The sequence below is a fragment of the Lipophrys pholis genome, assembly GCF_963383615.2.
Source record: "Lipophrys pholis genome assembly, chromosome: 19".
Lineage (NCBI taxonomy): Eukaryota > Metazoa > Chordata > Actinopteri > Blenniiformes > Blenniidae > Lipophrys > Lipophrys pholis.
The window spans coordinates 19,317,206-19,327,956 of record NC_137647.1 but is presented as its reverse complement, the minus strand read 5'-3'; the positions used below and the strand labels follow the sequence as shown (position 1 = coordinate 19,327,956).

General features: G+C 45.7%; 1 protein-coding gene across 5 annotated transcripts; it reads right to left on the bottom strand.

The window, feature by feature from the left end:
* Nucleotides 1-893: 893 nt before the first annotated feature.
* ubtf (upstream binding transcription factor) lies at nt 894-9,830 on the bottom strand. Of its 5 annotated transcripts, none has more exons than XM_080487466.1 (22): nt 9,285-9,809; nt 6,936-6,994; nt 6,150-6,194; nt 5,319-5,491; nt 5,167-5,250; nt 4,931-5,086; nt 4,784-4,848; nt 4,574-4,700; nt 4,385-4,495; nt 4,173-4,306; nt 3,835-3,976; nt 3,707-3,748; nt 3,508-3,618; nt 3,255-3,410; nt 2,955-3,101; nt 2,751-2,861; nt 2,580-2,668; nt 2,309-2,498; nt 2,182-2,229; nt 2,049-2,102; nt 1,432-1,551; nt 894-1,333 (listed from the first exon to the last, which is right to left on the bottom strand). In XM_080487466.1, the coding sequence occupies exons 2-22, from the start codon at nt 6,970-6,972 to the stop codon at nt 1,220-1,222; spliced, it is 2,256 nt and encodes a 751-aa protein (XP_080343592.1). In that variant the 5' UTR covers nt 6,973-6,994; nt 9,285-9,809; the 3' UTR covers nt 894-1,219. The 5 variants fall into 5 exon arrangements, with proteins under 5 accessions (XP_080343592.1, XP_080343591.1, XP_080343593.1 ...); XM_080487465.1 differs by lacking the exon at nt 9,285-9,809 and adding an exon at nt 8,555-9,093; XM_080487467.1 differs by lacking the exon at nt 9,285-9,809 and adding an exon at nt 8,555-9,093 and having other exon boundaries at nt 894-1,330.
* Between the last annotated feature and the right edge of the window lie 921 nt (nt 9,831-10,751).

Genomic DNA, 10,751 nt, shown 5'->3' with positions numbered 1-10,751 from the left:
GACTGGAAGCACAGCTGATGTGATCTGGGAACGCTTTTAACATCCATCTCATATCTCGGCTTCAAATGTCACTTTTCAGGTGAACAGAAACTGTGTGCCGAACTTAAAAACCAATCAAAGTATTGATGGGGGGGGTCCTATAAAAGGCACGGAACAGCCAGTATACTGCAGTGACGACGGGATTGGAGGTTTAAAATAAGCACTTAAAGCAAGCAGCACTTCTCCAAGAGTTTAGGCCAATAGGGAAGATTTAACAGTGCACACTTTTAACAGGAGTTTTATGTTCAAGAATCGGAGGCATTTTTTACCCATAATTCCCTGCAACTTGCCCCTCACAGAGCCGCGTTGTGGCCCGATCACATCCCCTCTACTTCTGTCAGTAAAACAATAAAACCTACGGTGTGGGAACACTTCATAGGCACTGGATTTTTTTTTTTCTTTTTCTTTTTTTAAAAATGAGAACATGGAGGAGTAACAGTTTCTGAACTTTTCCAGCAACATAAAGAGACATTCATAATGGCTTCAGTTTTTTGTTTTTTTTCCTGACTCACAAAGAATTAATACCACCTCTTTAAGAACCAAATTATAAAATCTGCATCCAGAGTTTGTATTTGAGAACAATTTGACAACTTTCTGGAAAAAAAAAAAAAAAATTATATATATATATATATATATATAAGGAAACATTCTGAAGAGTGCAATTTTTCCTGCCCCTCCCCTCCCCGTCCTGCATTGAAGTGATCTGCCTGACTCTTTAGCTCGATGAAGCCGCACGCCTTGTTTCACAGGATGGTGAATGGAAACACAAACCTTAACCACATTAAACATGTCGAGACGGAACTGTCCACACCATCACCAAACCAGTGGGACGTGTGTGTGTTTTTTCTTTTTTTGGCATAATGAATACAGCCGATTGCACCCTGGAGGTGATTTGACTGGTTTTTGGATAGAATCAGAAGTGTGTGTGTGTGTGTGTGTGTGTGTGTGTGTGTGTGTGTGTGTGTGTGTGTGTGTGTGTGTGTGTGTGTGTGTGTAGGGGGCAGGGTTCCTCTCTGAGCACAGTTCACCAGGCATCAACATGAAGTGGGGAGGGTGTGAGGTGGGTGAGGCGGTGCAGGGGCTCCCCCTGGTGGTGGGAGGAGAGCAGTGTTGGCACGGCTCCCTGGACTCTTGGCTCAGCTCAGCGCTGCTCAGTTCGTCTCGGGACGGCGTCGCGAGTTCAGTCCGAGTCAGAGTCCGACGACCCCGAGTTCGACTCGCTGCTGCTGTCCTCCGACTTGTTCTCCTTGTCCTCTGCCTCGTCATCGTCTTCTTCTTCTTCGTCTTCCTCCTTCTTAAAACACAAGGACATAGAGATGCACATTGAGCACAATCCTCGTCCGATACGTCACGTTACCTTCCTCGCGCTGCCCAAATACACACGACACTCACGTCGTCCTCATCATCGTCGTCCTCGTCGCTGGAAGAGTCTGCCTCGGACGAAGCCTTCTCCTGATCGTCGTCGTCATCATCATCGTCATCATCGTCGTCGTCCTCCTCCTCCTCTGTGTCCTGTAAAGACAAACTTTTGAGTTGATACATCCCAACTATGAAACATAAACTAACTAAATTAACTCAAAAACACAAATCTATTGGAAATGCAGCTATGACTGAAAGAAAATTGCTTTCGTTTAAATAATAATTGTTGGAATGTATATATAAATACCTTGGAGGTAAAAAAAAAAAAAGTATATAAAGGCAGTAATCCTCATCTAATATTTCTGAAGAAAGATCTTTTTTTTGAAAGTTTTTTTCCTTTTTCGCACTTTATTTGTAGTCGTTCACCAGGTGTGCGGGACGATTTGACTCCACTTCCAAAATGGAAGCAGGTTTATCTCTTTTGGATAAAAAACAACTGCCTTGCTCACAGTACTGCAGTACATCATGATGTGGAACTTTACCTGCTAAACTGTGATACTCATCGGTAGCCGTGTCTTAATCTTTTTCATGATTTGTGCATCCGACAGATGAATGAGTTATGACCAGTAAATGATTAGATCATAACTTACAGATTTCTTGGACTTTGCTTTGGGGCCGCCTGGCTTCGCTGTAGTTCTTCTTTTCTAGAAAAGAAAAGAAAGAAAAATCATGAAGGATCATTATGAGTGTGTTTTCCTTTACGGATACGCGGGGATTACTTACTTGGGAATTATACTCTTTGTAGGTGTTTCTTTCTTGCGAGGACAGGCTCTGTGGACAGACCATAGTGTTTGTTAGATACTGTTGTAAAAACATTTCTCCCATTAAGAGCCCAACAACCCTGTCTTACCGCGAGCCACTGCTCCAGCTGGATTTTGTACTGCCTCTGCTTCTCCTCGGCTATCTTCTTGTAGCGGTCTTTGTCCTTGAGCGGTAGCCGCTGCCAGCGGCTCCCGATTTCAGTCATCCGCTCCTTCATGGGGAGGTGATTGAGCTCGCCGTTGGACAGCATCTCCTGAGAGAACTTCTGATATCCGTTTCTACCGGATCAGAATCACAAAGGGGGGGTTACGCTTCTGGCTAGTTTGGAGTCGAGAGCAAAGGAGAGGCGACAAACTTACGATGGTGGCTTCTTGGGTTCCCCCTCAAACTTCATCTTCTTCCCTGAGGCGATGGCGGCGGCAGGCGAGCGCATCTCAGCCAAGTCCCTCTGTGGAAGAGAGACCGCTCAGGCTTCGTGCTTCCCTCAATCCATACAGACGCTGCGGGCGTCACGGCGATCAACCTCTCACCTCGTATCGTTTCTGGTCCTCCGCCGCCTTTTTGATCCACATGATCTTCTCTTTCTTCTCCATGCTGCTCCACGTCAGCTCCATGGCTTTCTGCGCCTTCGGCCGGTCGCTCTGCGGAGGGATCACGCCACCGACTTTCAGCACTTTACCATTTACAGGTGATTAAAAAAAAAGTATTCTTTTTTTGCACCGGTTAATGCGCACCTTAAATCTGGCCAGGTAGTCTCCGATGACGCTCTGCTGCCAGATGTCCTTTGCGGTCTTGGGCGGGTCGGGCAGGCGACTGCGATCCTCCTTCTCCTTCTTCTCCGACTCGGCTTTCAAGACTGTTTCCAAACGCTTGTACTTCTCCTGAACGGCGACGGGTGGAAAAAAACACGTCAGAAACCGGATTGAGAATAAAATAATATCTATGTGGGCGTGAATGTATAACTCTGAAATTGATCATAAATGACAAGTCAGGGGGGATTTGAATGGATTCAGGATGTTGGACCTGCAGGTTACCTTCTTCTTATCCGGCAGCTCGTTCCACATGCGAGCCAGAAGTCTCGTCAGCTCGCTGTCGGAGAGGTCGGAGCGCTCCTGCTGAAGTTTGGAACGTTTCTCTTCGGAGAATATGAACATAGCGGAGATCGGCCTTTTGGGCTTTTCTGGATTGACCTAGAGAAATTCCACAGGACGACATTGTGATTCGAGGAGACAAACAATAAAAGGAACCAGACTTGAAAATCACACGTTTGCTTCCTTTGGGCCGTACCTTTGCTTTAGAGTTCTTCTTCTTGGCAGCGGGACTGCTGGCCCCGCTGCCCTTCTTAAAACCGACCTTCTCTTCCCCCAAAACCCGCTGCTGCTCCTCCTCCGATAGACTCTGCACAAGTTCACACACCAGACTACGTCAACAGGAGGAACTAGGTATCCAACATCGACGTGTCGAAATCAAAACGGGGGAAACTTACGCTGATAAATCTGCTCATTTCTATTTCGTACTCCTTCTTCCTCTGGAGAAACAAAGAGAACCATCAGTAAACCAGCGCCAACGGCTTTGATTCTGCGAGCGCGTGTCCGGATGGTGTGGCGCTCTCACCTGCTCACAGCGTTTCTGGTAGGCGTCCTTCTCGTTCTGTTTCAGCAGCCTCCACCTCTGGCTGCACATCACCATGCGCTCTGTGCTGGGGACGTCCTTCATGCTCGACATCAGCTCCGCGCAGAACATCGAGTAACCGTTCCTGAAAGGGAACATCAAGTCTAAGGTCATGTTTACACAACGTTAAAAAACAAACAAAAACTAAACCGCTCCGACTTTGTCTCCCGTGGAGATGAGGGAAAACAAAACTATTACTGCGGTCCCCTTTTTCTCCATTATCAAAAGCATTTCCCTTAAAATATGCCGTCGTAGGCAGCGTGTGGATCGCTGTGACTCACGGAGGAGGTTTGTCCGGCCGGCCGTCCGACTTGTCCTTCAGGTGCCTCTCTGCCTTGGTCAGTGTGGACTTGATGATGGCCCCCTGGTTCATGTTCAGCTCGGGGTGCTGCTGGATGTATTCACGCATCGTCTCCTGGAACGTCATCACAGCGGTCAGATTGTGAACCACGAACCTCTCGTGACGCCGTCATCAGCGCGGTCATCGCCTCACCTCGTACTGTTTCTGCTGTTCCAGAGACTTGCTGATCCACTTGAGCCTCTTCTTGTCGGACAGCTGTGTCCACTGCTTGCCCAAACTGTCCTTAATGTCTTTGGTGGTCGCCTGGCGGGACATAGAGACAGTTACCACCACTGTACGAGCACGACTGCACCTTATGAAGCCTCGGTCTGTCATGCTTACATCGGGATGTGTTTTTAGCACGGCCTTCTTTTCGTGGTTGTACCACAGCTGCTGGGGCGTCTTGGGCTTCTCTGGAACGTTGGAGCCTTTTTTGGCCATGCTCTCCACAAGGTCTGGGTGCTCTTCCCTGTTTGGGCAACAGAAACCAACATCAGCAACCTTATCGAATCTCACTGGGATACCAAATGCACTTTTATGAAGTCACTTCACCTGAATTTCATCATGCTGTGTACGAAGGTTTCCTTGTCCCGCAAGAAGTCCTCCACATATTTTTTCTGGAGACACGGAAACAGAAACTTTGTTGGAAATCGCATGAAACAACGACAAGCCAATGTAATACTCGTTTTCTTGACGTACCTTCTTTTTATCTGGAAGCTCTCTGTATTTTTTGGAGAGGATCTTGGTGAGATCCAAGTTGCTCATCTCGGGGTGCAGCTTGGCGTACTTGGCTCGTTTCTCCATGAAGAAGCGGAAGTACGGAGTCAAAGGCTTCTTGGGGAAATCCGGGTGTTTCTGTGTGAGGGCAGAAACTTTTGAGTCACGAGCTCCACCGACACGGTTCACCAAAGACTGAGTCCGGATTTCTGACTCACCTTTATCTTCTTGCCTTTGTAAGGGTTCTTGATGTAGTCTTGGGCGTCGAATATGAGCTCGGTTAAAGTCCTGAATTTACGAATCTGTGGAGCACGGACAAACTCAGCAGTGCTCTTGATTTGAGAAGTGTCCAGAACGAAGCGTCCCTCACCTCTTTGGAGACCTCCTGCCACTTCTGCTTGCACATCTCGGCGGTGTACGAGTTGAAGGCCACCTTCTGCCAGTCCAGGTGGGACTCGGAGGTTTTGTATTTAGTCAGGTCTTTCTGGGGTAGGGCAACTTTCATGGCCTCCAGGAGCTTCAGGAGGTCGTCCTGGGCCCACACTGTGACCAAATGCAACCGGACGAAAATCAAAAACGAGCACACGCTAGTAACGGGCTTGGAAACGAGAAATAAACACAGCAGTGCTCATAAATGAACAAAACCTGGCGGGAATCTGGGAACTATAGGCTCATTTTTAATTTATTTTATTATGGGATAACTTACATTTCTCATCACACAACTGAAATTAACCAAATGAATATACCTGTGTGTATATTTGCATAACTATCACAGTATCATTCAGCAAAATGGGTGTCAAACATGAGACCTGTAGATCAAAACTGGCCCACTAGAGGCGCCAATTCACCAAGCAAATAGTAAAAGCTTCATAGAAAACTTGAAGAAATTGTATTTATTTTTTTTAAGAGTAGCAGACACAACACAGACGTTTTTTTTGTACATTTCACTGTATTTTGCATCCGGTTTCATTATAATTGGCTTTATGCTGAGATTGTAGTTATTGCTTAGTTAGAAAAATATAGAAAGTTTCATCACGTATATTCTGTGTCGCAATATAGGAAAACTTTATATTTAAAGGTTATTATGGTACTATTTTACTACTCTATTTGGCTGAATGAACTAAAATGTCTTCGACACTGTTGTTTAGCAACTGTAGAGAAGATTTCAAATGTTCAACTCAGGAAAAAAGATGAAACTTACAGGCTCTGGAGAGGTTTTGCCAAGAAGAATGGGCAGCTTTACCACCTGAGAGAGTTAAGGAAGTTAATATCAGCTAAAAGTCAGATGTCAAAGGTATGCAAAGTCTTTAACAACGATAATGTCAGTATTTTTTTTATTGCTATAATCTGGACTGAATTGATGAGTTAATAGGAATCCCATTATAAATACAAGAAAGGTTGTCTGTTCATCGCCGCTATATTAAAAAACAAAATAAGGTCAAAATCTTCTAAATCCTGCCAGGAAATGTGAACTTATGAGCAGAACTGTGTGTATCCAAGTGTATTTCATGTGTTAAGACTATTTTCTAGTGAAGCTGCTATAGGTTTAGACTGCTGGAAGACCTAAACTGAGCTTGTTTCCTTTCTCACTCACCATGCTTCACTCTTATTTTTCTCTCTCTCGTAGTCTGTGCCATCTTGCTCGATATCTACCTGAGTGGATTTATGACATGCTCCGTCTGTCCTATCCTTCTGTCTATCCCCTAACCCCAACTGGAAGATCCAGAAAATCTCCCGAGCCTGGTTCTGTAGGTTTCTTCCTCTTAAAAAGGGAGTTCTTCCTTTCCACTCTCTCCTATAATTGCTCACGTGGGATTGTTGGGTTTTCACTGGAAAAGTGCCTTGAAATATTTTGTATTTGGCGCCATACAAATAATGGTGAATCACAATGACACCATGTTCCAGTTGGATAATAAGAAATTATGTAATGTAATGTTAAATACATAATACCTAATGTTTAAATATATATAATGTATAAAAATCCCACCTTGGTCTTGAGTCGTTGCCTCCATTTCTCCATTCATCTGTGAATATACTGTTTAGAATCTACAAAAAAAGGAAAAAGTGCATTAGTGCTTTAATTAAAATCCGGATTAAATGAAAAAAAAACAAAAAAAACAACCACTCACAAACATGTCAAAAAAACAATCATTTTTATTTACTTAATAATGTTGTGTTGGTTTAATACATATGATCTGATAAGACTCGGGGGGGAAGGTGTTCTGCTGCAGTGTTGGAATTTGAATTTGCCTCGACATAATGGTTCATGTTCATTACACCGCCCCTTAAACGTTTACGCTCATGGTGAGACGGAGGCTATTGCTTGTGACGGCTTCAAATCTCAAATAACATCGCAGAGGCTCCGACTCGATCCCGAGAGGAGACTCTCCGTCCAGCAAACAGAGAGGAGAGAAGAGAAGGAGAAAAGAAAAAAAAAAGGAGAGAGGGAAAAAAAATCGACGAGCCCGGAATTTGGCGTGTTCGTGCTGTCCCTTATTCCACTAACAAGTACCAAGGACGCACGGGAGCGACCATTTTCTCCCCAGGTCCGCTCGCTAATGGAGGACTTTCCGTCGGTGGCGGAGGTTGGGGAGGATCCACGGAAGGAGGAAGCGAATGGACGGACAGGCAGCCTGTAGGCGACCAGCTGACCACGGACTGGGGGGATCTGCTTTCGGTCTCCGAGAAGACGAGGAGAGAGAGAAAGGGGGGAATGGCGGCTCGGCGGCGGCGCTGCAGCCAAACGCGCCTCATCACCGCCCGGGACGCGGGTCTCGCTCCGCCGCGCAATCCCATTATCTTTCTCCGGTGTTTACCGAGAGAACCGCGAGAGGTGCAAGGAGGGGGAGGGGGAGGGAAAATCGCATTAATAAGTCTATTTTAGAGAATTTACAGATTTGTTTTGAGATTTGAAGCGAAGAAAGGCAGAGCGTTCTTCACCGAGGCGTAGCCGAGCGGCGCTCCATGATGGCGGCTGCTTGTCCTTGATGGATCCGGCTCGGTGCGGGTCCGCCGTGTGACCCAGCCCCAATCAAACCGAAACTTCGAATTTTACACATAAACCTCTACAATAACCGGGAGAAAGCTTAAAATTTTAACCTTCAAACGCAAAAACATGTCGAGAATTTCACCATATGGATGAAAGAAACAAGCCCGACCAATGTCATCAAATGTGGCCGATATTCGACTGCTTTCTGTTTAAAAACCACTTTTTGGATAAAAATCTTTTTTTTCAGCTTTGTGGACGATATAAGAAGACCCGATCACATAACCGCCTGCTGTTTACAACATTAAAAACTACATTTTGGGGATATTTTAGGGATAAATGTTGCCTATGTAGAAGCTAAAATGCAATAATTCGCAAATTTAGTAAAAAAAAACCGCGACGGTGGAGGTTACCTGGAAAGACTAGGACAAAGACGAAAATTGAAAATATGTTAATAAAAAAAAACGAAATTGAAGTTTCTTTGGTTTTTTTTAAAGTAAACCGGGGAGAAACGCGGTCCCGGGCGCGTGAAAAGCCGCGCGGAGGACTCGGTAAAAGAACGTCCGTGGCTCGCGAGGCTTCTCGAGCGGCTCCGGCCGCCATGCTTCAAGGAAACCTACCGTGACAAGGTCCAATGGCGCACTGCAAACTGGAGGAAAAACCGAGCTGAGACCTTAAAGCCGGGGCGGTGCAGACTGCCGTTTCCCCCTCGATCCAAAAAGGCGCATGAGGCGAGCAGGAGAAGGCGGGTTCTCCCGGAGCTCGGTCGCTCGCTGGTTCTGGGCTCGTCGGTGGTGTGAGAGAGAGAGGGGGAGAGAGAGGGCGAGTCTCTCTTCTCGCACGGTGAGATATTAAACCGAGAATCCCTGATGGCTAACCGGAGAGAGGCGGCGGGCTGTTCCGCCAGCAGCCGCATGGAGGTCTCGGCGCGGAAACACCAACCGTGCTTGCCTTCTTCGTCTCTCTCTCCCCCAACCCCCACCCCCCCTCACCGCACTCGAACGACGTTTAAAGCACCACTTTCCACCCGGGGGGTTCGCTTAAAACGGCTCACCGGGTGTAGTTTTGACAGAATACCGCCGTTTCCTGCGGGTCTCGCCTGCGGTTTCTTCCCCGCTGTTCGCGACGTGAAAATCGGCTATGGCCGCCCTCGTCTGTCCCGCTGCCTGCCTGCCTGTCTGCTTTCCTCCACCGCGGCGCGGAGGCTTCCCCTGACAAAGAGGCGGTTAGAAACCGACACAAACTAACGGGAAAAGTGTATTTTTTTTTTTTCCCCTCCACATTCTGGTGTGTTTTCGTTCCCCCCCCCCCCCCCTCGGTGTGTTTGTGGCGGTGGCGGTGCGGGCTCACCTGTCTCTCCGCGTCGCTGTGGAAGGAAGAAGGGGAGGGTTGAACGATAGCCAGCACTGCGCCGTCGGTCTCGGGCTCCAGTCCCCGCAGAGATGGTCCTTCCCCCCCGCCTCCATCTCTCTCAGTCTCCCTCCAAACTCTTCCTCCCTCCATCCAACCGAGGCGGACGCACATTTCCTTCCCAACGCAACTCCCGGAGGCCGAGCGCAACTTTTGGCAGTTTGATCACAAGTGTCACATCCAACAAGCCGAGTTTCTCCCATTTTATATCAGACATTTTTTTTTTTTTTTTTAAATAAGAAAAGAAAAAAAAGAACATTTCCTTCAACTTGACAGCAAATTTAACTTTAACATTCCCAATTTTAGATCGGATTGGAAATCAGATTATATCTCCACAGCAGCATCCATGGCTGTTTCACATGCCGGAAAGCTCTTTTAGTAAATAGTAAAGCGGCTGTTTGACAGCTTAATTTTGGCCCCAGCATGTTTTTTTCTTTCTTTTTCAACTCCACCTTGTGTGTTTGTGGGCGGAACCCGCGTCCGTCCAATCCGGGCGGTCCGACGCACACAAACTAATCACTCTGCAGCTGCCTTCAGGGGCTGTTGGAAAACTGTACATTCTCACGGACCGAGGTTCACAAAACTCTTTTATTTAGTCTTTTTTTTTAATTATTAATTTGCTCCAGAAAAAAGACAAAAAGCCTGTCTACATCAAAATGAATATCAATATTGGATTTTCCTCAAGTTTAATAAAAATCTGTCTCTGTTTGTCTGTGCCTTCACATTCATACATAATTAAGTCTATAGTTTAGAAATATATATACATACAAAATAAACTTTTTCCTACCCCTTTTCAGACAAGTCGAATTATATATGTGTCGTATGTGTGTGTGTTTGTCTATCTATCGATCCAGATAGAGTCACAATATGAATAGATTTGACTTCTTTTGACATGTCAGATTAGATTACTTATAAAATAATCTCTATTGTCCAGCCCAATTTCATGTTGTGTGGGCCGGCCCGGTGAAACTGTGCCATGACAACCTTTGAATTTAAACTTTAAAGTTTTTCTTTGTTGTGGTGCAGAGTATACATTATGAAAAAGTCAAAAAACAATAACCACAGAGAATTATTACAGTCTCAAGATAAAGCTGACTTTAATTAAAACTTCTAGTGCAAAATACAGTGAAATGCCCCCCCCCCCCCCCCCAAAGAAAATGACTTATGTAGCTGTTGCATTATGCATGTTTTTACAATCTCCGCATGGCTTTGATGTTTAGCTATTTATCATGGCAGCATCACCAGTATCACAGCTCAGGCACAGTATTGTGTTGTGTCCGCTACACTTAAGAAACTTGTTAAGAAATTGTTTTATTTCTTATTTTTGTTCTATATCTTATGATATGAATGGTACTCCTCGTGTTTCAACCGTGGTTTGAAAATTAAAAACATTGTTTTTCAGTGAGT

What these genes read in the sequence shown, in the direction of transcription:
- ubtf (XM_080487466.1), bottom strand. Translation starts at nt 6,972, where the DNA reads ATGAATGGAGAAATGGAGGCAACGACTCAAGACCAAG. An exon ending in AAGCAAAGTCCAAGAAATCT is followed by an intron (nt 1,552 to 2,048) that starts GTAAGTTATGAT and finishes TTGTCTTTACAG; the next exon opens with GACACAGAGGAGGAGGAGGA. An exon ending in ACGACGATGATGAGGACGAC is followed by an intron (nt 1,334 to 1,431) that starts GTGAGTGTCGTG and finishes TTGTGTTTTAAG; the next exon opens with AAGGAGGAAGACGAAGAAGA.